Below are 25,963 nucleotides of genomic sequence, written 5' to 3' on the forward strand. Positions count from 1 at the left end.
TTGCCTAGGCGTCGGGAAGCAGGGGGCGGCAAATTGGGCTCCCCCCCCCCCCGGTGCCCCAGGCCAGCGCTTAGTTTGCCTTCCTCTCCCCGGAGGGGGCTAGCGGCGCGGGGGGGGAGGAGGCTGGTGGGCGATGCGCCTCGGTGGGGCACCGGGGGAGGGCAGTGGGGGGGCACCTGCCTAGGGGCCAAGCACCCACGGGCCAGCACTGGGTGAGGCAGGCTTTATTCAGCCACCTCTCTGAATATCCTCCATGCCCCCCAATAGGGGGTCAGTTACCAGAGGTCGCCATGACTTCCAGGTGCACGCACAAACACACACAAAACAAAAATACCACAAAAAGGAAAACGTGTGCCCAGAATTAAACTTTATTGGTCTTAAAGGTGCCTCTGGACTCAAAAAACTTGGTTCTGTTTTCTGTTAATGTTTATCAGGACTTCATTCCTTTCAGAGTTCTACATAAATATTCTGGCTCTGGGTGATGGTTGGTTTTTAATAAAAAAAAAAACTATGCTGGCTTAATCCCGCTTTTTGTAGCATACCTCTTTAGTATTTCAGATTCGGTTTCCTGGGAGTCAGAAGAGCTTCGTCTCTTTCAATGCTTGCCCATACAAGTCGGAGGTTTGCTGTTTTCCCCAATCTCAGCATATTTTGTAAACCACTAAACAGCAAACTTTCTTTTTTTTAAAAAAAAGTACGGACTCATTTGTCACCGCGCTACGTTGGGGCGAAGGACAGCTTATTCGGTACAGAATTCTACCTGTTCTGTCCTGTGGGGACAGCTGAAGCTGTGCTGCTGCTGAATTGCTGACTGTTCATCTATTCCTTTAAAGATTTGGGTGCCTTTCTGAGGTTCTCATTCCCCAGCCAAGCACATGCAGCATTTACCAGCATGGCTTGGGAGAGCCAGTCGTGGGTCTGAGCCTGTGTGGGCTTGTGGGCAGGGACCAGGCCTCAGATTCAGTGGGAGCTCACAGGAGTGCAGCTCCTGAACCTTTCTGAGAGTCCCACCTCCTCCTTCTGAGAGTTCCAGCTCTGTATTCATTGAATAGTATTGTAGCTGCATTAAAATCCCTGGATGAGCTCCACCACCTATTTTTCTACAGAACGACCCCTGGCAGGGACTAATGGCTAATGTGGCAGGTTTGCCTTGAGACACATTTTTTAAGGTCCCCCCTCCTTTATCTTCCATTTCCTTTCAAGCTTACTGCACAATAAACTTCTGCTTTCTTTCCTTCATTAGGATTATTGGGTTACCAAGTGTTTTTTCCCCCATAGCAGCCAGGCCCCGTACTCCAAAGCGTTGAAAGTACAATGAGCATTTTTCATTGGACTAATAAACATTCCCTGAGACCTGCGCTGCCCAAGCTAACCTGATCTTGCAAGATCTCAGAAGTTAAGCAGAGTCAGCCCTAGTCAGCATTTGGATGAGAGACTGCCAAGTAATTCCCGGGTCACCATGCAGAGGCAGGTAATTAGACCTATCCTCCATGAATCTATCAGAGGCTACTAGCCCTGGTGACTGAGGGGAACCTCCACATTCAGAGGCGCTCAGACTCTGAATCCCAGAGCCAGGAGGCAACATCAGGGGAAGCCCTTGGCCTCTGTGTCCTGTTGCTGGCTTTCCAGAGGAACTGACTGCCCACTGTGTGAGACAGGATGCTGATGGATCACTGGTCTGATCCAGCAGGGCTCTTCTGATGTTCTTACGAAGGCCTCAACCTCTATGCCCTGTTGTTGATCTTCCAGAGGAACTGGTTGGCCCCTGTGTGAGACAGGATGCTGGACTAGATGGACTATTGGTCTAATCTAGCAGGGCTTATATTCTTATCAGGGGATGGCCTCGGCCTCTCTGTCCTGTTATTGGCCCCCCAGAAGAACTGGTTGGCCCCTATGTGAGACAGGATGCTGGACTAGATGGACTATTGGTCTAATCTAGCAGGGTTTATATTCTTATCAGGGGATGACCTCAGCCTCTCTGTCCTGTTAGCCCCCCAGAGGAACTAGTTGGCCACTGTCTGAGACAGGATGCTGGACAAGATGGACCACTGGTCTGATCCAACAGGGCTCTTCTGATGTTCTTATGAAGGCCTCGGCCTCTATGCCCTGTTGTTGGCCCTCCAGAGAAACTGGTTGGCTCCTGTGTGAGACAGGATGCTGGAATAGATGGACTATTGGTCTAATCTAGCAGGGTTTATATTCTTATCAGGGGATGGCCTCGGCCTCTCTGTCCTGTTGTTGGCCCCCCAGAGGAACTGGTTGGCCACTGTGTGAGACAGGATGCTGGACTAGATGGACCACTGGTCTGATCTAGCAGGGCTCTTGTATTCTTATGTTCTTAACTGCCTCTTAAAGTCTTTTTTGCTTTGAAAAACCCTTTGGAGTCACCACAAGTCAGCTGCGACTTGATGGCAAAACCAAAAACCACTGCAGCTGTCTTGTAATCAGCTCATAGGATTGTTGTGAGGACGGAATGGAGGAACGGAGAGTGTTGCAGGCCGTCACTGAGGAGAAATGTGGGATGTAAATGAAGGAGATAAATAATTCAGCGTCACAATGTTTGCATAATGGTTTCCACGATTCAGAGCTGTGATTGTTGCTGTGCATGGAGCAGGGAAGCTGCAGTGAGCATTAAGGGTTGTGAGCATTCACATGGCGGATGTGCACATTAGCTGGGAATTTGGCCCACCATCCAGTTAACATGCGTAGGCTCCAAGGGATGTTGGAGAAAGTGCACCACTTAACAGTCCACGCAAGCTGTTCGTGTATGTAAGAGTTTCCCCAGCGCTGCTTTTGCAAATGCTATGAGATTTTGGGGCAGTGCCTGGGGAAAGGAGGCATTCAAAAAGGAAGGATGTGTGGCCCCTTCTGGGCGATGCTCTAGGCAGCAGCTCCCAACCTTCTTGCCACCAGGGACCGGTTTCATGGAAGACAATTATTCCATGGACTGGAAGACAATTATTCCATGGACTGGTGGGGGTGCTGGGTTTTTTTGCCACCCTGACCCATCCCTGCCCCCTCATCAGGGTCTTTAAATGAGAGGCAGGCAAAGGTCACTGCCTCTTCTGCTCACTCAGGACCCAGGAGGATGAAAGACGGGTGCTTCAGAGCAAGGCTGCGCTGCCTCTCTTGTCCGTCTGAGTCCCGGGTGGATGAAAGGGACTGTGGGGCTGCTCTGCCTCGCTATGAGGTTGCCTTCCCCAGGCAGGTGAAAGGGGAGGTGCAGTACCTCTGCCTCGCTCCACGGCCCGGTTGCTAACAGGCCACGGACCGGTTCCAGTCCATGGACCGGGGGTTGGGGACCCCTGCTCTTGGCTGCAACCCTAGTCTCTATATAAACTTTACCAATAGAGACTATGTGAAATTCTTACAGCGTCGCTACATAGAGGTCATTTCCCCCCTGTTCCTCAGAGTAGGGAATTGCAGCTGGAGCCAGTAATTTTTTTTTATTTATTGAAGCATTTGTATCTTGACTTATATTCAGGCAGCCTACAATATTAGTTAAAAGCATTGCCGGCTAAAACCAGGGGTATAATAAAAAGGTAAAGGTGGTCCCCTGTGCAAGCACCAGTTGTTTCCGACTCCGGGGTGACGTTTCACAACATTTTCACAGCAGACGTTTTACGGGGTGGTTTGCCATTGCCTTCCCCAGTCATCTACGCTTTCCCTCCAGCAAGCTGGGGACTCATTTTACTGACCTCGGAAGGATGGAAGGCTGAGTCGACCTGGAGCCAACTACCTGAACCCAGCTTCCGCCAGGATTGAACTCAGGTCATGAGCAGAGCTTAGGACTGCAGCACTGCAGCTTTATCACTCTGCACCACGGGGCTCTTATAATAATAATAATAAGATTTGGGGCATAATAGCAAGCCCCAAATCTCTCCCTTCTCCCCACCCCCCTTTAAAAGATATTTGCCCCGAGTGGGCAAGCAGGGGATCTATCTTACATTGCCCTGATCCAACATGGCTTCTCTTATGTTAACCAGTTATGAAATAGCTCTAATCTGTTTGCGTTTTCCCAAATTGCCAGGAGGTTCTGCATAGTGACTGGACAATGTACACATCCCCTAGACAAAATTCCTAGTTTATGCTCCTCTGCATCCTCATGTGCACATTTTATGAAGCTGACTCAAATCGGTGTCTGGCCCTGAAGTGTGCCCCAGATTCGTCTGGGGCCCATGGCAGCTAGCAGGAACCCAGCCTTGGCAGCAAGAGCACATGAGACTGTCCTAAGAAGGAAGTCCTTCTTCACCCAAAGGGTGATTAACCTGTGGAATTCACTGCCACAGGAGGTGGCAGCGGCTACAAGTGTAGCCAGCTTCAAGAGGGGATTGGATAAGCATATGGAGCAGAGGTCCATCAGTAGCTCTTAGTCACAGCGTATTGTTGAAACTCTCTGCCTGAGGCAGTGATGCTCTGTATTCTTGGGGAGGGGGGGCACAGTGGGAGGGCTTCTAATGTCCTGGCCCCACTGGTGGACCTAATGGCACCTGGGGGGTTTTTTGGCCACTGTGTGACACAGAGTGTTGGACTGGATGGGCCATTAGCCTGATCCAACATGGCTTCTCTTATGTTCTTATGGTGTTGTGGCATATATTTCCCAATCATAGTAACACCTTAACTAATTTGGGCTTTATTAGAACAAAGTCTGAGTCCAGTGGCACCTTTAAGACAACAAAGTTTTATTCAAGGTTTAAGCTTTCATGTGTATGCACACTTCTTCAGGTATCTGAAGAAGTGTGCGTGCACATGGAAGCTTATACCTCAAATTAAACTTTATTGGTCTGAAAACTTTATTGGTCTGCCACTGGACTCAAACTTTATTCTGGTGTTTCAGACCAACATAACTACCCACCTGAATCTATCTTGTTATTAATGAGCTAGTACTTTGACATATGAAGCTGCCTTCTACTGAATCAGACCCTCGGTCCATCAAAGTCAGTATTGTTTACTCAGACTGGCAGCGGCTCTCCAGGGTCTCAAGCGAAGGTTTTTCATGCCTACTTGCCTGGACCCTTTTTTTAGTTGGAGATGCCGGGGATTGAACCTGGGACCTTCTGCTTACCAAGCAGATGCCCTACCACTGAGCCACCGTCCCTCCCCCTGGGAAGCCCTGGCTAGTCAGAATTGAAAGCTAAGCAGGGTTGCTCCTGGTTAATATTTGGATGGGAGACCTCCAAGGAATACCAGGGTCATGACATGGAGGGAAGCAGCTGCAATCGAAGCCCTCTGCTCGTGACCTGAGTTCGATCCCGGCAGAAACTTGGTTCAGGTAGCCGGCTCCAGGTCGACTCAGCCTTCCATCCTTCCGAGGTCGGTAAAATGAGTCCCCAGCTTGCTGGGGGGAAAGTGTAATGACCGGGGAAGGCAATGGCAAACCACCCCGTAAAAAGTCTGCCATGAAAACATTATGAAAGCCCTCTGCTCACGACCTGAGTTCAATTCCAGCAGAAGCTGGTTCAGGTAGCCGGCTCCAGGTTGACTCAGCCTTCCATCCTTCCGAGGTCGGTAAAATGAGGACCCAGCTTGCTGGGGGGAAAGTGTAGAGGACTGGGGAAGGCAATGGCAAACCACCCCATAAAAAGTCTGCCGTGAAAACGTTGTGAAAGCAACGTCACCCCAGAGTCAGAAACGATTGGTGCTTGCACAGGGGACTACCTTTACCTTTTTAGAGTTCTTTGCATCCATGGCTTTTAGCTGTTGATTTTTTTTAAAAAAAAATCCAGAACAATAACACCCATGTCTGTACTTCAGTCAGAAATTAGGGAGGAAAAGATTACCGTCACCCGAGTTAGCAGTTCCGCCTCCCATTCTTGCTTCCAAGGCAACAACTGCAGAATAGAATATAAATCAATTAAAAAGGAAACAAGATGTCACAAGAGAAAATACCTATTAAAAACCCAAGGAAAATAGCTTCTTTATTTTACGAATGTTATATCCTACCTCTTTGCCCCCGCAAGGGCCACCGGAGTGGCTAACAATTTAAAAACAAACATAAGGGGACATTTTAAAACTATTAATTTTTTTATTATTTATTCTTCGTACTTATATCCTGCCCTCCCCGCCGAAGCAGGCTCAGGGCGGCTAACAGCAATTTAACATCAGACAGTAAAAACAGTAAGTAAACAATTAAATTAATAATCCATTATCAATTAAACAATTTAAAACAGTTTAAAAGCATTAAAACAATTAATCCCTCCCCTTCCCCCCAAGCTCACACACACATATCATTAAAACCGAGGCTTTTTTTTGAGCAGGAACACACAGAATTGCAGTTCCAGCTGGCTTAGTGTCAGGGGGTGTGGCCTAATATGCAAATGAGTCCCTGCTGGGCCTTTTCTACAAAGCCGCTAAAACCAATACAAAGACATGAGGACCTCACTGTTGCTGGAGAGGTTTGGGGTTCTGAGTCTGGAACTGTTAATTTCTTTGCGCTCTTGTCGGGCAAGAAGGACTTAAACAACGTTATAGTTGTGTTTGCTTATAGCTGTTTTGACATTGTATCGTAACCAGCCTGATGAGCCCCCGGGTTCAAGCGGTGGTATAAAAAACCTACACAGGTTTGTGTGGTTTGACCAGCAACGCCTTTCCATTCTGTTGTGCTCGTTGCGTTGTTCGCGATGCAAATCTGGCGATACGTAGAATAACGGCGCGCGCTAAATGCGAGCAGCGGTCGCAGTTCAACTTTATGTGACGCGCGCTGGCTCTTCTAGGTGACCTGGAGGCGGAAGCCGAGATGGAGACGCAGCTCAACTGCTTCTACTTAAAAGCTCTCGATGGATTTGTGATGGTTCTCTCGGAGGACGGCGACATGATCTACATGTCTGAGAACGTGAACAAGTGCATGGGACTCACGCAGGTAGGTGAATTGCGCTTCTGCTCTCTGCTTTCTTTCTCCGGCTGCGATTGCAGTCCGTCGACTCAAAGCCCTGCCGATTTAAAAAAAAAAAATTGCTGAACTTGAATAGCGTCCGGCGTTTTGTCTGCCCATCGGACGCCCCCAGACTAAGCTTCTTTCTCTGTCTCTTACAGTTTGAGCTGACTGGACACAGTGTGTTTGATTTCACTCATCCGTGCGACCATGAAGAGCTGAGAGAAATGCTCACCCACCGGAACGGTGAGAGAGAAAGAAGTGCTTGGAGTTTTCTTTTTGAAGTTTGCTCAGACCAGATGGCTCCTCTGTAGTCCTCTCGTTGCTGACTGCCACTAGAGATTTAAAGAAGTGCTTGATTAACTGGATTAGCGGTGTGGCCTAATCAGGATGCCTGCATTTACTTTACATTTTGTTCACAGGGTCAGCTGCCTCGAGTCCCAAAAGGTAGAAAGGGTGGCTCACAAATGTTTTAAACAGGGGTGGAATTCTAGCAGGAGCTCCTTTGCATATTAGGCCACACCCCGCAGATGTAGCGAATCCTCCAAGAGTTTACAAAGAAGAGCCTTGTAAGCTCTTGGAGGATTCGCTACATCGGGGGGGGGGTGGCCTCATATGCAAAGGAGCTCCTGCTAGAATTCTACCCCTGGTTTTAAATAATTCTGCAACCGAGTCTATTTTTGGTGTTAGTATTCAGTAGTGGTGGATGGCCCAGGCTGGCCTGATCTCTTTAGATCTCAGAAGATAAGCAAGGTTGGCCCTGCTTAGTATTTGCACGGAAGGACCACCCAGGGACTTTCAGGGTTTCTTATAAAGAGGCAGACAGTGGCAAGCAACCTCCGTTAGTCTCTTGTCTTGACAACCCTTTGGGGTCGCCAAAATGCGGGTGCGACTTGATGGCAGTTCCTTTTATCTGTTCTAAGCCTGCTGCTCGTTAATTTCATCGCGTGCCCATGAGTTCTTGTATCGTGAGGAATGGAGAAAGGTATTCCTTTCTCTGTTCCGTGCACAATTTTGTAAACTTTCATCATGTTACCCCTCAGTCGTTATTTCTCTAAGCTAAAATGCCCTAACCCAGGGGTGGCCACACTGTAGCTCGTGGCTCTTTCACAGATATTGTGTGGCTCTTGAAGCCCCCACCACCCCATTGGCCAGCTTGGAGAAGGCGTTTCTCTCTTTAAATCACTTCTCCAAGCCAAGCTGGCCAGCAGCTTGGAAAATGCATTTAAAGTTAAAGTCGCTTTATTTCCACCTCTCTTCCTTCCTTCCTTCCTTCCTTCCTTCCTTCCTTCCTTCCTTCCTTCCTTCCTTCCTTCCTTCCTTCCTTCCTTCCTTCCTTCCTTCCTTCCTTCCTTCCTTCCTTCCTTCCTTCCTTCCTTCCTTCCTTCCTTCCTTCCTTCCTTCCTTCCTTCCTCTTGTGGCTCTCAACTTATCTAATGTTCATGTCTTGCAGCTCTCAAACATCTGACATTTATTCTGTGTGGCTCTTACATTAAGCAAGTCTGACCACCCCTGCCCTAACCCTTTTCATCTTCATAGGGAAAGTTTTCCAACCCTTTTAATCATTCCAGCTGCCCTTTTCTGGACTTTTCCCAATGCTATAATATCCTTTTTGAGGCGTGGTGGCAAGAACTGTCCACAGTATTCCAAATGAGGCCCTACCACCAGTTTATCCAGGGGCGTTATGATACTGGCTGATTTGTTTTCAATCCCCTTCTTAAGGATAGCATTTGCCTTTTTTTAAAATTGCAGTCGCATACTGCGTCAACATCTTGAGTGAGGGAGGCTTCGTTCGGACTCTGGCTAGCAATGAAGGCCTGGTTTAGACTGGCTAGTGGTGGGGTCTCGATTCAGACCTTCACTCAGCCCAAGATCATCTTCATGCGGTGGTGCTGGGTCTGCAGTGTAAAGAAGGAGCACAGTGTGTGACACGTGTACTCCATATCGGGTGTGCTGGTATGACCTGCCCCAAGTTATCCATGCAGTCTCATCCATCTCAGACAATGGACCTGATTTCCAGATGTATTGACATGCATCAGGAGTGTGTTAAATGTATCCGGAATTCCAGAACGTAAAGAGAATCGATGCTGGATTAGGCCAGTGGCCCATCCATCCACTCTGTGTCACACAGTGATCAAAAACCCCAGGCGCCATCAGGAGGTCCATCAGTGGGGCCAGGACACTAGAAGCCCTCCCACTGTGCCCCCCCCCCCAAAGCACCAAGAATACAGAGCATCACTTACTCCAGACAAGAACATAAGAGAAGCCATGTTGGATCAGGCCAATGGCCCATCCAGTCCAACACTCTGTGTCACATAAGAACATAAGAGAAGCCATGTTGGATCAGGCCAATGGCCCATACAGTCCAACACTCTGTGTCACACATAAGAACATAAGAGAAGCCATGTTGGATCAGACCAGTGGCCCATCCAGTCCAACACTCTTTGTCACACATAAGAACATAAGAGAAGCCATGGTGGATCAGGCCAATGGCCCATCCAGTCCAACACTCTTTGTCACACATAAGAACATAAGAGAAGCCATGTTGGATCAGGCCAATGGCCCATCCAGTCCAACACTCTGTGTCACACAGTGCCCAAGACATCGCGCGCCATCAGGAGGTCCATCAGTGGGGCCAGGACACTAGAAGCCCTCCCACTGTCTCCCCACCCTAGCACCAAGACTACAGAGCATCACTGCCCCAGACAGAGAGCTCCATCAATACGCTGTGGCTAATAGCCACTGATGGACCTCTGCTCCATAAGTTCATCCAATCCCCTCTTGAAGCTGTCTATGCTTGCAGCCGCTGCCATCTCCCGTGGCAGTGAATTCCATGCATCAATCGCCCTTTGGATGAAGAAGGACTTCCTTTTATCCGTTCTAACCCGACGGCTCAGCAATTTCATGGAGTGTCCACGAGTTCTCATATTGCGAGAAAGGGAGAAAAGGACTTCTTTCTCTACCTTCTCTATCCCGTGCATAATCTTGTAAACGATGTAAATCGGATCAGCTTCTATGCAAGAGAGCATAGTAGCGGTCACCGCAAGAACTGAGGTCCAGTTAGAGGACAGCCGTCATCTCTGAGGTACATCTTAGAGGACAGCAGTCAAATCTATATGCCTCCTTTGGTTTGGTAGGACATGGGGAGGGGCAGAGGGCTCTGTCAGTTTCCTGCAATCCATTTTCTGCCTCCATCCCTAGGTGTTAAAAAACAGCTCTAGCCGTGTTGACAGCTCTGCTTTTTTCTTCTTCGTCATTATTCTTCTTTCTCGGGAGACTTTTCGCAGGCCAGTTCGGGTGGGAAAGTTAACAACATGAAAATATTTCCCAGAATGGCCTGCTGTGCGTCTGCTCTCTTCTCAGCCCGCCGTTGCGCGACCCGTTACATAAAAAGGGCCGTCGTTCTCGTTTTGTTGCAGGGCCTGTGAAAAAGGGAAAGGAGCAGAACACGGAGCGCAGCTTTTTCCTGCGGATGAAGTGCACGTTGACCAGCCGGGGACGGACGGTCAACATCAAGTCTGCCACGTGGAAGGTAATTCAGACTTCCTGCTCTGACAGCTGAAACTTTTGACGCAGAGGCTTCGGGGCCCTGTTTTGATGCTGGACCTAGTGAGACCTGCAGGCCCCAGAGAAGCCTGCCTAGGAGTTACTGGGGAAAGCAGGCAGGTTAGGCACCTGCCTAATGGCCCCTTGACAACGCAGAGCCTATTTGCAGGCTAGGTTCCACGTGCTGCCATCTGCGATACTTCTTGGAAGATTCCATAAAACTCCCTATGCTAACAGACTGCGCACTTGTGCATGTCCAGAGAGAGAAACTTTAGAACATGTGTTCTTAAACTGTACTTTTTACTCTGACCTGCTCTCCATACTCATTTTGAGTGAGCAGACAGCAAAGCCCGACAAATATAAAATTGTCAGCTCGGAACCAATTGGTAATTGAAACTGTTGCAAATGTTTTATATTTAGCATCTAGGGGAAAGGGAAGGTCCCCTGTGCAAGCACCAGTAGTTTCCGACTCTGGGGTGACGTTGCTTTCACAACGTTTTCATGGCAGACTTTTTACGGGGTGGTTTGCCATTGCCTTCCCCAGTCATCTATACTTCCCCCTTAGCAAGCTGGGTACTCATTTTACCGACCTCAGAAGGATGGAAAGGCGGAGTCAACCTTGGGTCGGCTACCTGAATCCAACTTCTGCCGGAATTGAACTCAGGTCGTGAGCAGAGAGAGTTCAGACCACAATACTGCAGTACTGCTGCTTTGGCATCTAAGAGGTGCTTAATGTATTTGCAAATTGCCATTTGATGAATTGATCGGTTCCCTGTTATGTTCGATATTGTGCCAGTAAAGGTTATTGTATTGTGTTACTGGGGAAAGCCTACATTTCCCAGGATCCCTCCTTTCCCTCTGATTGGGCGGCAAGGTTTTGGAGGGAACCTGGCCCAGAGAGGGGTGCGGCCTGGGAAGAGAACATAAAAAGGCCAAACCCAGGCAAGGGGTGCTCTTTTCCTAGGAGGCAGAGCTGAGGAAGGGCTGCTGCAAGGAAGAGACCCCTCGCCCTTAGAGGAAGGGTGAGTAGGCCCATGTCTGACTGAGACAGTCTAGGGACTGTATAGAAAGACGGTTAGGGCATTTGTTTATTTTCCCTTCACCCCTTTTGCTGTTTAATGCACCTTGTTGATTTATATTGCACTGAATACATTTATCTTTTAAATAAACCTTTTTCCCCCCTGTTCTTTGCTCTGCCTGGTCCTCACGCCTGCTATTTGGCCTAAGTGAAAGGAGGCCTGAAGGGCTTGGGAGGGGAACTCTAGGCCTGTGAGGTAGGTTAGGCGGAGAGTCTGACTGGCCCAAGGTCACCCAACCAGCTTCCATGCCAGAGTGGGGATTCAAACCTGGGTTTGACCACTACGCCATGCTGGCTTTGGAACGCCGCATGCCAAGCTCATGTCCACACAGTCCCAAAATCAGTTTTCTCTGTGGCCTTTAGGGCTGTGGAGCGGGGATGGAGTTGGTGGGCAAAAGCACAGGCCTGGCACATGCCCCAGCCAGGCCCAGAGCCCTCTCTCTTTCCAGAATTCATGAGCTGTTACTTAACAGTGCCACTTACAGTACCCGTGCTGCAGGCTGGCCATATCTTGTGATATGAGAGAGCCAGTTTGGTGTAGTGGTTAAGTGCACGGACTCTTATCTGGGAGAACTGGGTTTGATTCCCCACTCCCAACAGTTGCAGCTGCTGGAATGGCCTTGGGTCAGCCATAGCTCTCAGTCTCAGGAGTTGTCCTTGAAAGGGCAGCTGCTGTGAGAGCCCTCTCAGCCCCACCCACCTCACAGGGTGTCTGTTGAGGGGGGGAGAAGATATGGGAGATTGTAAGCCGCTCTGAGACTCTGAGAAGGGCAGGGTATAAATCTGCAGTCATCTTGTTGTTGTTTGCATATGTGTTTATTTCTTCATTCTTACATACAGCAGAACTTCATCTCCATCTCTAACAAATTCTTCTCTTCCCCCCCCCCCCTTTCCCCTGCCCAGGTACTTCATTGCACGGGGCACATCCGCATCTACGACAGTGGCGGAGGCAGCCAGACGGTCTGCGGGTACCAAGAGCCCCCCATGACGTGCTTGGTGTTGATCTGCGAACCGATCCCTCACCCGTCGAACATCGAAGTCCCCCTGGACAGCAAGACGTTCCTCAGCCGCCACAGCCTCGACATGAAGTTCTCGTACTGCGACGAAAGGTGAGGATCGGGCCGCTCCGTGCCTTTTGCAGGGATTCATCGGGAATGCCAGGCATTGCACCTGCGCGCCGGATCTGGCCTTTGGTCGCTCACAGGAGGAGGCTGTCCTTGAGTGATGGGTGCTGTCTCCCATTTGGAGAGGAGACAGGATAATGTGCAGCTGAAGTCCCCAGCCGTTTTAAAGCTTTTGAACTCTGACACAGAGTGGGGGGGCAACCTTAAAATCTCTCTCTCTCTATGCATTATTGGTATCTTGGCATATACAGTTGTACTAATTGGCATATTCATAGAATTTAAAAGTATAAATGCTTCACCAAATTTCATAGAGTAAGTCCTGCCCCCCATCTTCATCCAAATTTCCCAATCTTTACATTAGAAAAAAAAAGTCGGGGGAGCAGAAAAAGGGAGTTAACTCCAAAATCCCTCCCTCCCACATCTCCCTCCTTCCTTCCTTCCTTCCTTCCTTCCTTCCTTCCTTCCTTCCTTCCTTCCTTCCTTCCTTCCTTCCTTCCTTCCTTCCTTCCTTCCTTCCTTCCTTCCTTCCTTCCTTCCTTCCTTCCTTCCTTCCTTCCTTCCTTCCCTCCCTCCCTCCCTCCCTCCCTCCCTTCCTTCCTTCCTCCCTCCCTCCCTCCCTCCCTCCCTCCCCCCCCCTCTCTCTCATACACCCAGAGGCCAGATGCAGGATACAGGAAGGGTAAGACCAAAAAATAAACTGGGAATGAGTGACAGAGAGAACAAAACAGCTGCCTCCAAAGTGGAATTCTTTTAATCTGCACAGCCCCTTAGATCTACAGTGGCTCATCAGAATGGCTCAACCAGTCCTAATGCAGCTTACGTTATTCTCCTCTCCTCCTGCTTTATTCTCACAGCAACCCTGCGAGGTCGGGCAAGCTGAGAATGAGCGGCTGGCCCAAGGTCACCCAACAAGCTTCTATGCTAGGTGGGGATTTGAACCTGGGCCTTGTAATCAGGCTTTTCAATCACCGTGCTACACCGTCTATCTCTTTCTCTCAACTGGCCCCTGATAGTTTCTGTTCATTAGCTGCATACAATAGTGATCTAGTAGGTTTTGCAGAAATAAACGGTCATCTTGAAAGAGCCGTTTATTGCCAGAACCAATAGCGTAAAGGACCTTTTCTAAGTGTGGCCCTCTCAAAGTGAAGCATAGAAGCTGTGTATGGATTCTCGCAAGTTTGTAAATCTTAACTGGTCACATGCAGCTGAGGATGATCTGCAGGTGCCGGAGATAAGTTCCCCTGGAGAAAATGACTGCTCTGTATAAACAACTTTATTGGTAACATATGGTAGCAGAACTATATCTACAACTTATAAAAAGCTTAAAGTAAAAGAAAGATCTTTCTACCCCATATCTTACTTTCCCCCCACCCCTCCCTCCGTTACTTGACCCCCGCCAGTGTTATTTTCTTTAAAAAAGCAAGTATTAAAGGTACCCTTAAGTATTAAGAAAAAACAACAAAGAAAAAAAACCCCAAAGGTTATATTCTTATTTTAAAAATCTTAATAATCATCAAAGATTGTCCAATGTCCTTTTATTTTCCACTCTTTTTCTACGTATCTTCTGAATTTCTTGAGAAAATGACTGCTCTGGAAGGTGGACTCTATGGCAGGGTTTCCCAAACTTGCCCCCACCGTGACCCAGTTCTTTCCCTGTAGTCCGGGCAGAGAATGCTCAGGGAGGTATACAGAGACTGTGCGCCAGCCAGGAGCTTTCCCCGCCCTCTCTGATGTTTCCGAACATCAGAGGGATGAGGGAGGGCTTCTGGCCAGTGCGCAGTGTCTGCAGCGCTCTGTGAGTGCTGCAGGCGGTGGGGGGCAGGGGCTGGAGCACAGGGCTGCATGCAGCGCCGAAGATAAATAGAGAGGGGAGGAGGGCAGGGGCTGTCAGGCTGCCCCTGACGACCCGGTATTGAGGCTTCTGTGGCCTGTCACCGGGTTGCGACCCTGCAAATGGGAAACGCTGCTCTATGATATTGTGCCCCATTCACATTTGTCTCCTCCCCACACCCCTCAGGCTCCATTCCCCCCCTCCCCCCGAAAGCACCAGGTATTTCCTAACACAGAGCTGACAACCTCAGGTGCAGTCTGGGTTGAGGTTTTGCCGTTTCACTTCCAGGCTTGCTTCCCTCCCAGTCTAAAAATCAGGCTGCTTAATCTGGCTTTTGTGTAGGTTTTTGAGCGTCACGAGTTTGGAAGCTAGGAACTGCTGATGCAATATGCTTTCCACATTAGTAAAGCGGCAGAAAATTCATTCTTTGGAATCCTGTTGGCTCATGTCATGTGCTCATAGCCGTATCTGAGGAAACATTATTACATTGCATCTGGCAGCATGTTTTGTACTGGGTCCGAAATAGATTACGAGGTGAGCCAACACCATGCTTCTTTCTGGCTGGAGAAGAAGCCATCCGTAGTTTGTGCTCTGTGCAACACTGCCATCCGGTGGTCGGAAGGCTTCTTGCTCAACTTGGTCCGAAACGATTTACAGTGAATTTTAAATTCAGGTGGGCAGCCCTGTTGGTCTGAGACAACAGAAGAAAGTTTGAGTCCAGTGGCAACTTTAAGACCAAAACAGTTTAATTCTCCGTCTGAGGCAGAAGGCATCTCCATGGGTTATTTCCTTGATCCACCAGGAAGGCAGGAAAAGCTTTTCCACTTCCCGTTGGTGCCTCTGGAATAGCCCGCCCCTTTGGTTCTGTTCCTGCTTCCGAGGAAGTAGCAGCGTTTTAGAGTAGGCTTAGCCTTCTATCACAATTTCTTATCTTTTCACCTTCTTTGTATTTCTTTTTTCTTACATACATACATACATACATACATATATATATATATATATATATATATATATATATATATATATATATATATATATATATATATATATACACACACACACACAAAAATCTGTTTCTTTCTCTATCCGTTGTCCCTCTCCTTTCCCTTATTCCTTGGAGGGATGGAGGAACAGCACTAATTTTTTTCCTGCCCTTGAAAGCTTTTCTTTAAGTGTAAACATTCTTAGTGGTGTCACTAGGCCAGGGGTGGGGAACAGTGGCTCTCCAGATGTGTGGGGGTTTTTTGCCTACAGCTCCCATCAGCCCCAGCCATTGGCCATGCTGGCTGAGGCTGATGGGAGTTGTAGGCGAAAAACATCTGGAGAGCCACTGTTCCCCACCCCTGCACAAGACCAGCGAAGTTGATTTCTGGGTATGAGCTTTTGCATGCATGCCCCGTGTGCATCACCCTGGTCTCCTTGGAAGGTAACGCAGGATAAAGATACACTAAAATAAAGTCAGCAGGCAACAGAAAATGCTATCCGTTAACAAGCGCTTTCTGCTTTCGAATCAAGAATTACAGAGCTGATGGGCTACAATCCTGAAGAGCTGCTGGGCCGCTCCGTCTACGAATACTACCACGCCCTGGACTCGGACCATTTGACCAAAACGCATCATGACAGTAAGATTTTTTTTTTTTAAAGCAGGTCTTGTTGCGGGATGCTGTGGGGGTTGCACCGATACATTCCATGCCACTTGCAGCTGTGTTACTACGTGGCTAGCACTAGCATCAGCTGCTTTCCAGGCACAACCGGTTTTCTTGTGGAATATTTCCTGGCTTCATCTAGCCACATCAGTAACGTTAATCTCTTTCCGCTTCTAGTGTTCGCCAAAGGGCAAGTGACCACCGGGCAGTACAGAATGCTCGCTAAGCAGGGGGGCTACGTCTGGGTCGAGACGCAGGCAACGGTTATCTACAACACTAAGAATTCCCAGCCGCAGTGTATCGTGTGCGTGAACTACGTCTTGAGGTGAGCTTTGCCACCATTCAGGAGGTTCTGGGTTTCCTCTGGTTCCAAAGAAATAGTCATTTTGGAATAGTCTGGATGGACTTGCCAGTATTTTCCTTTCTGAAGTGGAAAGCTGTTGTGTTTGCCAGCAAAAACGCTTTCTTTAAGAACCTACGAAGAGGCCTGCTGTATCAGACCAGTAGTCCATCTAATCCAGCATCCTGTCTCACACAGTGGCCAACCAGTTCCTTTGGAGGGCCAACAACAGGGCACAGAGGCTGAGGCCTTCATAAGAACATAAGAGCACTGCTGGATCAGACCAGTGGTCCATCTAATCTAGCATCCTGTTTCACACAGTGGCCAACCAGTTCCTCTGGAGGGCCAGCAACAAGGCATAGAGGCTGAGGCCTTCATAAGAACATCAGAAGAGCCCTGCTGGATCAGACCAGTGGTCCCTCTAGTCCAGCATCCTGTCTCACACAGTGGCCAACCAATTCCTCTGGAGGACCAACCACAGGGCATAGAGGATGAGGCCTTCATAAGAACATCAGAAGAGCCCCTGCTGGATCAGACCAGTGGTCCATCTAGTCCAGCCTCCTGTCTCACACAGTGGCCAACCAGTTCCTCTGGAGGGCCAGCAACAAGGCATAGAGGCTGAGGCCTTCATAAGAACATCAGAAGAGCCCTGCTGGATCAGACCAGTGGTCCATCTAGTCCAGCCTCCTGTCTCACACAGTGGCCAACCAGTTCCTCTGGAGGGCCAACAACAGGGCCTAGAGGCTGAGGCCCTTATAAGAACACAAGAACTCTCTTGCAGCCTGCATATGGAAACTGTGGGAGCAGACTTCGAATCATAGAGTAGAATCATAGAGTTGGAAGGGACCCCCCCCCCCAGACTCATCTAGTCCAACCCCTGTACAATGCTGGAAATTCACAAACACCTTCCCCTAATTTTTTTTTTTAAATTATAAGATCTTCATTCAGAATTTCAAAATTACAATGAATATAACAGTAAAAGTTAAACACATAATATTCATTTGGGGTACATACCTGTAACACATTTGAATACACTTTTAGCAGATGGAAAGTTAGTGAAATGCCATTCATGAGAGAGGCTCCTCTTGTGTCACTGTCTTGAAACAAGAAGCGTCCCATTGAAGGAAAGGTTCCCACAGCATCGCTGTCAGAAGTGGTGTAAAGCTTAGCAGAGTTGCGTTTTCAGTCAGAACCTGGGAGATGCTTTGGTGTGATCTGCAGAAAATTCACATAGAGTACAATTTTTTTTAGAGCAATGTATTCTGATACATTGAAAGCCAGTTTGATGTAGTGCTTACGTGTGCGGACTCTCATCTGGGAGAACTGGGTTTGATTCCACTGGCAGCTGCTGGAATGACCTTGGGTCAGCCATAGCTCTCGTAGGAGTTGTCCTTGAAAGGGCAGCTGCTGTGAAAGTCCTCCCAGCCCCACCCACCTCACAGGGTGTTTGTTGTGGGGGAGGGGAAGGTAAAGGGGATTGTGAGCTGCTCTGAGACTCTTTGGAGTGGAGGGCGGGATATAAATCCAATATCTTCATCTACCTCACAGGGTGTCTGTTGTGGGGGAGGGGAAGGTAAAGGGGATTGTGAGCTGCTCTGAGACTCTTCGGAGTGGAGGGCGGGATATAAATCCAGTATCTTCATCTACCTCACAGGGTGTCTGTTGTGGGGGAGGAAGGTAAAGGGGATTGTGAGCTGCTCTGAGACTCTTCGGAGTGGAGGGCGGGATATAAATCCAGTATCTTCATCTACCTCACAGGGTGTCTGTTGTGGGGGAGGAAGGTAAAGGGGATTGTGAGCTGCTCTGAGATTCTTCGGAGTGGAGGGCGGGATATAAATCCAGTATCTTCATCTACCTCACAGGGTGTCTGTTGTGGGGGAGGAAGGTAAGGGAGATTGTGAGCCGCTCTGAGACTCTTCAGAGTGGAGGGCGGGATATAAATCCAATATCTTCATCTACCTCACAGGGTGTCTGTTGTGGGGGAGGAAGGTAAAGAAGATTGTGAGCCGCTCTGAGACTCTTCGGAGTGGAGGGCGGATATAAATCCAATATCTTCATCTACCTCACAGGGTGTCTGTTGTGGGGGAGGAAGGTAAAGGAGATTGTGAGCCGCTCTGAGACTCTTCAGAGTGGAGGGCGGGATATAAATCCAATATCTTCATCTACCTCACAGGGCGTCTGTTGTGGGGGAGGGGAAGGTAAAGGAGATTGTGAGCCGCTCTGAGACTCTTCGGAGTGGAGGGCGGGATATAAATCCAATATCCTCATCTACCTCACAGGGTGTCTGTTGTGGGGGAGGAAGGTAAAGGAGATTGTGAGCCACTCTGAGATTCAGAGTATAGGGTGGGATATAAATCCAATATCATCATCATCTTCTAATAAAGTAGGCCAGAGGTGGCCAACGGTTGCTCTCCAGATGCTTTTTGCCTACAACTCCCATCAGCCCCAGCCAGCATGGCCGATGGCTGGGGCTGATGGGAGTTGTAGGCAAAAAACATCTGGAGAGCTACCGTTGGCAACCCCTCAAGTAGGCGATTCTGGCTTTCCAGCGATCTCTGTAATCGTTTGCTTTATGTCTTCCCGCAGTGGCATCGTCGAGAAGGACTTGATATTCTCGCTCCAGCAGACGGAGTGCATGTTGAAGCCAGTGGATTCTCCGGAGATGAAGATGACCAAACTGCTAGGCAAGGATACCCTGGAAGACAGCAACAGCCTCTTCGAGAAACTGAAGAAGGAGCCGGAAGCGTTAACCTTCCTCGCCCCTGCTGCCGGGGACACCATAATCGCGCTAGACTTCGGCACTGATGGTGGGTGTGCGTTTAGTTCACGGAACCTGCTTGTAAAGTACGTTAAAGTCAAGTCATGTTCTTTGGGCATTGCAGAGAGCCAGTTGGGTGTCATGGTGAAGTGCGCGGACTCTTCTCTGGGACAACCAGGTTTGATTCCCCACTCCTCCACTTGCAGCTGCTGGCATGGCCTTGGGTCAGCCATAGCTCTGGCAGAGGTTGTCCTTGAAAGGGCAGCTGCTGAGAGAGCCCTCTCAGCCCCACCCACCTCACAGGGTGTCTGTTGTGGGGGAGGAAGGGAAAGGAGATTGTAGGCCGTTCTGAGACTCTGTCCTTGAAAGGGCAGCTGCTGTGAGAGCCCCCTCAGCCCCACCCACCTCACAGGGTGTCTGTTGTGGGGGGAGAAGATATGGGAGATTGTAGGCTGCTCTGAGCCTCTGTCCTTGAAAGGGCAGCTGCTGTGAGAGCCCTCTCAGCCCCACCCACCTCACAGGGTGTCTGTTGTGGGGGAGGAAGGGAAAGGAGATTGTGAGCCACACTGAGACTGAGATTCAGAGTGTAAGGCGGGATATAAATCTGCAGTTTGTCTTCTTCATCTGATTGGGGTGGGGGGAGGTTGTTTGCTCGTTTGCTTTTTCTTTAACAACAAGGGCCTCGCGACGCTCCTTAATTAGGCCGATGGCTTTCTTTTAACTCTTGTAGACTCTGATGAGCAGCCACTCGATGACGTTCCTTTGTATAACGATGTCATGCTCCCCTCATCCAGTGAGAAATTGCAGAGCATACATTTGGCCATGTCCCCCCTGCCCGCTTCAGACGCCGCCAAGCCTCTGCGGAGCAACGCGGACCCGGTGCTCAACAGGGAGGTGGTGTCCCACGCGGAGCCCCTGGACCTATCTTCTCCGTCCACCAGAAGCAAGAGCAGCCAGCCACTCCTTCCGACGGCAGCACCAGCCAAAGCTCACCTGAGGTTAGTTGCTGGAGAATCGGCGCCGGATCCCACGCTCTCCACTGGAACCAGTTGCTTGTCCTGTAAATAAAAAGAATTTTATTTCCTACTGTCCAGTCCTGACCAACTTTGCATCCTGCCCTTATCCTTAGAAGCAGGGAAGAGGGAAGAGTCCCGTTTACTCCCCCCCCCCCTCCTGCAACAGTCTTGTGGAGTAGGAAAACCTCCACGTTCAGAGACAGTCAACCTCTGAATCCCAGACCCAGGTGGCAGCATCAGGGGAAGGCCTTGGCCTCTGTGCCCTGTTGATTGCCCTTTAGAGGAACTGGTTGGCCACTGTGAGAGACAGGATGCTGGACTAGATGGATCACTGGTCTGATCCAGCAGGACTCTTCTAATGTTCTAATGAAGGCCTTGACCTCTATTCCCTGTTGTTGGCCGTCCAGAGGAACTGGTTGGCCACTGTGAGAGGCAGGATGCTGGACTAGATGGATCACTGGTCTGATCCAGCAGGACTCTTCTGATATTCTAATGAAGGCCTTGACCTCTGTTCCCTGTTGTTGGCCGTCCAGAGGAACTGGTTGACCACTGTGAGAGGCAGGATGCTGGACTAGATGGATCACTGGTCTGATCCAGCAGGACTCTTCTGATATTCTAATGAAGGCCTTGACCCCTATTCCCTGTTGTTGGCTGTCCAGAGGAACTGGTTGACCGCTGTGAGAGGCAGGATGCTGGACTAGATGGATCACTGGTCTGATCCAGCAGGACTCTTCTGATATTCTAATGAAGGCCTTGACCTCTATTCCCTGTTGTTGGCCGTCCAGAGGAACTGGTTGACCGCTGTGAGAGGCAGGATGCTGGACTACATGGATCACTGGTCTGATCCAGCAGGGCTCTTCTGATGTTCTTATGAAGGCCTCAGCCTCTCTGCCCTGTTGTTGGCCCTCCAGAGGAACTGGTTGGCCACTGTGTGAGGCAAGGTGCTGGACTAGATGGACCACTGGTCTGATCCAGCAGGACTCTTCTGATGTTCTAATGAAGGCCTCGGCCTCTATACCCTGTTGTTGGCCCTTCAGAGGAACTGGTTGACCACTCTGTGAGACAGGATGCTGGAGCAGATGGGCCATTGGCCTGATCCAGAAGGGCTTATCTTCTGTTTGACTGTGAAGAGGATCACTGGCCAAAGGCTGCACCATATGTTGAGCAGGGATTCAGAAAAGTTTCCCTGTTCATGGCACGATGCCACACTGCCTCCCAGTCAATAGCCGGCTAGGTGCTTCTCTTTTTAGTCACTTAACGTTTCCACAAAAGGGTGGTGGTGGAAAGTGCTGTCACATGGTTCCCAAGGCAAGAGATGAGCAGGGGTGGTTTGCCATTGCCTGCCGCTGTGTAGTAACCCTGGACTTCTCTGGTGCCCTCTCATCCAAGCATTCCCCCAGATCCAACCTTTCTTAGCTTCCAGGATCTGGCAAGTTCACGCTAGCCTGGGTCATCTGTGGCAGAGTACTGTAGCTTTTATTTGGGGTCATCATAGCAACTGAAGAAATGGACAAACACCCCCCCCCCACCCCGCGCACGCCCGCTTGACATGTCTGCATTGGATGCTAGCGTGGCAGAAAGTAACACAACATTTTGATGTCGTCTAGAATTCTGCCAACTGCTGTACCGATACAGGTAAAGGTAGTCCCCCTGTGCAAGCACCAGTCGTTTCTGACTCCGGAGTGACGTTGCTCTCACAATGTTTTCACGGCAGACTTTTTAATGGGGTGGTTTGCTATTGCCTTCCCCAGTCATCTACACTTTCCCCCCCAGCAAGCTGGGGACTCATTTGACCGACCTCGGAAGGATGGAAGGCTGAGTCGACCTTGAGTCAGCTACCTGAACCAGCTTTCGCTGGGATCGAACTCAGGTCGTGAACAGAGAGTTCAGATCACAGTACTGCAGTACTGCTGCTTTACCACTCTGCGCCACGGGGCCTTTCAACAGAGACAGGTGTAAAAACGATAAGCAGCACAGCGCAGTTCGCAACAGGGAAGCGCATATTGCCATTTCACACGAGGCTTTAACAAGCTTCACGGATCTCAAATGATTCATACATAGCAAGATCCTGCAATATCATCATCAGTTTGGTGTAGAGCCAGTTTGGCGTAGTGGTTAAGTGTGCGGACTCTTATCTGGGAGAACCGGGTTTGATTCCCCACTCCTCCACTTGCAGCTGCTGGAATGGCCTTGGGTCAGCCATAGCTCTGGCAGAGGTTGTCCTTGAAAGGGCAGCTGCTGGGAGAGCCCTATCAGCCCCACCCACCTCACAGAGTGTCTGTTGTGGGGGAGGGAGATAAAGGAGATTGTGAGCCGCTCTGAGACTCTTGAGTGGAGGGCGGAATATAAATCCAATGTCTTCTTCTTCAAAACCTTCTACTATCCAGCCAGCCCAGGGGAACACTGAGATGGAAAGGAAAGGTCCCCTGTGCAAGCACCAGTCGTTTCCGACTCTGGGTGACATTGCTCTCGCAACGTTTTCACGGCAGACTTTAAAGGGGTGGTTTGCCATTGCCTTCCCCAGTCATCTACGCTTTCCCCCCAGCAAGCTGGGGACTCATTTGGCCGACCTCGGAAGGATGGAAGGCTGCGTCAACCTGGAGCTGGCTACCTGAACCCAGCTTCCGCCGGGGATCAAACTCAGGTCGTGAGCAGAGCTGCAGGATTGCAGCTTTCACACTCTGCACCACGGGCTGCTCTTCTGGACCAATACAGCAGTCCAAATGAAAGATACTGCTAGATACTTTCGGGGTTCCCCGTGAGAGTGAGTTTCAAGTCTGGCAGCACTTTAAAGACCAACAAGATTTCATCTTTAAAGCGCGCCGCAGGTTTACTCTTTCCCTGCAGACCAGCACGGCTGCCCAGCTGAAACTAAAATACTAGCAACGCGATTGGGCAGGGGGCGGCTTGTACCCCAGCCAGGATTGGCCTTGCCACTAGGCAAACTAGGCAATTGCTTAGGGCGCTGGCCTTCTGGGGGCACTCTATGACGTTATCAGTGCAGGGAGGGGGTGCCAGAAGTTGCCTTGCCTTGGGAGCCAGACAATCTAGGGCCGGCCCTGGCCCCAGCACTTCTCTCATCAAAGCGTGAGGCCTTCGTCCAGCCCACGGGACGTTCTTCCAGTGGAAAGATGCCCTTCCCCAGTAGGAGTTGTCCTTGAGAGCCAGTTTGGTGTAGTGGTTAAGTGTGCAGACTCTTATCTGGGAGAACCGGGTTTGATTCCTCACTCCTCCACTTGCACCTGCTGGAAGGGCCTTGGGTCAGCCATAGCTCTGGCAGAAGTTGTCCTTGAAAGGGCAGCTGCTGCGAGAGCTCTCTCAGCCCCACCCACCTCACAGGGTGTCTGTTGTGGGGGAGGAAGGGAAAGGAGATTGTGAGCCGCTCTGAGGCTCTTTGGAGTGGGTGGCGGGATATAAATCCAATATCTTCATCTACCTCACAGGGCGTCTGTTGTGGGGGAGGAAGGGAAAAGAGATTGTGAGCCGCTCTGAGGCTCTTTGGAGTGGAGGGCGGGATATAAATCCAATATCTTCATCTACCTCCCAGGGCGTCTGTTGTGCGGAGAGAATATATAGGGCAGGGGTGGCCAAAGATAGCTCTCCAGATGTTTTTTGCCTACAACTCCCATCAGCCCCAGCCATTGGCCATGCTGGCTGGGGCTGATGGGAGTTGTAGGCAAAAAAAATATCTGGAGAGCTACCGTTGGCCACCCTGATATAGGAGATTGTAAGCCACCCTGAGTCTCTGATTCAGGGAGAAGGGCGGGGTATAAATTGGCAGTCGTCTTCTTCTAGAAGAGCTGCTCTTCCCACTAGCAGAAGGACCCAGAGGCTGATCGAACGCTTCGTAATTTGCCCAAAAAGAGCAGTAGGATACAAGTTCGCACGTCTTCCAGCTATGGCGTTAAACTGAATGTGTGAGTTTAGGACTACTCTCCGGGCTCATCCTCGCTGTAGGAAGCGCTGAAATCCTGTAAACTGGGACGGTGGGGATTCATGAAACGGTGAGAGGGAATGCAAACCATTTCTGTCGTGCGGAACTCGCATCGGTTGTTTGGGGTGAGGCACGAGGCACTGAAAAGAGGTGGCGGGATTGTCTTTACAGCCCAGCAGCCCCAGCGACTACTGCTTCGATGTGGACAACGAAATGGCCAGCGAGTTCAAGCTCGAGCTGGTGGAGAAGCTCTTCGCCATCGACCCGGACTCGAAGAACCCGTTCTCTATGCAGGTGGGCGCGTGAGCAAGTTTGGTAGGTTTTCTAGGCCTGCCTTGGTGCCAGCGTTCCCTCTAAGCTGAGTTAGCGTGAGCTAGCTCGCAGGCTGAGTGACTGAGGCACTAATTCAGAAGCACTAATCCTCTGAATCCCTGAGCCACGTGGGAACATCAGGGGAAGGCCTTGGCCTCTATGCCCTGTTGATGGCCCTCTAGAGGAACTGTTTGGCCACCGTGTGAGATGGGATGCTGGACTGGATGGACTGTTGGCATCATCTAGCAGGGCTCTTCTGATGTTCTAAGGAAGGCCTCAGGCCCTATGCTGGGGGTGGCCAAACTGTGGCTCAGGAGCCATGTGGCTCTTTCACACATATTGTGTGGCTCCTAAAGCCCTCACCGCCCCACTGGCCAGATTGGAGAAGGCGGCAGCTGGCAGCTTTGAGAATGCATCTAAAGTTGTTTTTTTCCCACCTTCCTCCCCCATCTATTTGTCCTTCCTTCCTTCCTTCCTTCCTTCCTTCCTTCCTTCCTTCCTTCCTTCCTTCCTTCCTTCCTTCCTTCCTTCCTTCCTTCCTTCCTTCCTTCCTTCCTTCCTTCCTTCCTTCCTTCCTCCCTCCCTCCCTCCCTCCCTCCCTCCCTCCCTCCCTCCCTCCCTCCCTTCCTTGTGGCTCACAAACATCTGATGTTTATTCTATGTGGCTTTCACGTTAAGCAAGTTTGGCCACTCCTGCGCTACGCACTGTGGTTGGCCCTCCAGAAGACCTGATTGGCCACTGCGTGAGACAGGATACTGTACTAGATAGACTATTGGCCGGATTTGGTGTAAGGCGGCTTCAAAAGCGTTCCGTAACCGTCGCTGCAGCTGTGACTTCTGTGCTACTGACCCACTCTTCTTTTGCCTTTCAGGAAACGGATTTAGATTTGGAGATGTTAGCTCCCTACATCCCCATGGACGACGACTTCCAGTTACGTACCTTCGACCAGCTTTCTCCGCTGGAGAGCAGTTCAGCGAGCACGCCTCCCAATGCGGCCAAGGCCGCCGGGTTTCAGCCCGCTCCGAGGCCACCTGCCGCAGCGGAGGAGATAAAGCCCGCGTCCACCAAACCTGGGGATGACTCGGAGATGCTCATAGCTCCCATTAAAATCGCTGTAGAAAAGACCAGCCGCCCAGCCTCGCCGTATGCGGAGAGTCCAAGCCGAACAGCGTCGCCGGTCAGAACGGGGAAAGGCCTGGTAGAGCAGAAAGGGAAATCAAGTCCAGGGACACCCAACTTATTAACAGTCACGTTGGGTAAAAGGTAGCTGTAAAAACTTGTTTAATTTTTTTTCTAAAGGTCAAAACAATGCATGAAAAGGGAAAAGTGATTTGTGTGTGTGTTTAACTATCTCATTAAGAACTCACTTTGACTGACTTTGTTCTTCAAGGGACTATGACGGGTGTCAAACTCATTTGTTATGAGGGCTGGATCTGACATAAATGAGACCTTATCAGGCCAGACCATGGTGGGCTGGGCCATGCGTGTGCCTATTTAAGATTAGGT

The 25,963-nt window shown here is 50.0% G+C and overlaps 1 protein-coding gene across 1 annotated transcript in view; it reads left to right on the forward strand.

Moving 5' to 3' along the window:
- HIF1A (hypoxia inducible factor 1 subunit alpha) overlaps nt 1-25,963 on the forward strand; it is an 84,444-nt gene that overhangs the window by 48,298 nt on the left and 10,183 nt on the right. Inside the window, 11 exon segments of the mRNA XM_060261621.1 lie at nt 6,714-6,859; nt 7,033-7,117; nt 10,291-10,403; nt 12,399-12,604; nt 15,966-16,072; nt 16,274-16,421; nt 19,023-19,243; nt 19,925-20,116; nt 20,119-20,192; nt 24,316-24,438; nt 25,329-25,720. Of these exon segments, the coding sequence (XP_060117604.1) occupies nt 6,714-6,859; nt 7,033-7,117; nt 10,291-10,403; nt 12,399-12,604; nt 15,966-16,072; nt 16,274-16,421; nt 19,023-19,243; nt 19,925-20,116; nt 20,119-20,192; nt 24,316-24,438; nt 25,329-25,720 (1,807 nt within the window).

Source organism: Heteronotia binoei, chromosome 21, assembly GCF_032191835.1.
Source record: "Heteronotia binoei isolate CCM8104 ecotype False Entrance Well chromosome 21, APGP_CSIRO_Hbin_v1, whole genome shotgun sequence".
In the NCBI taxonomy this organism is placed as follows: Eukaryota; Metazoa; Chordata; class Lepidosauria; order Squamata; family Gekkonidae; genus Heteronotia; species Heteronotia binoei.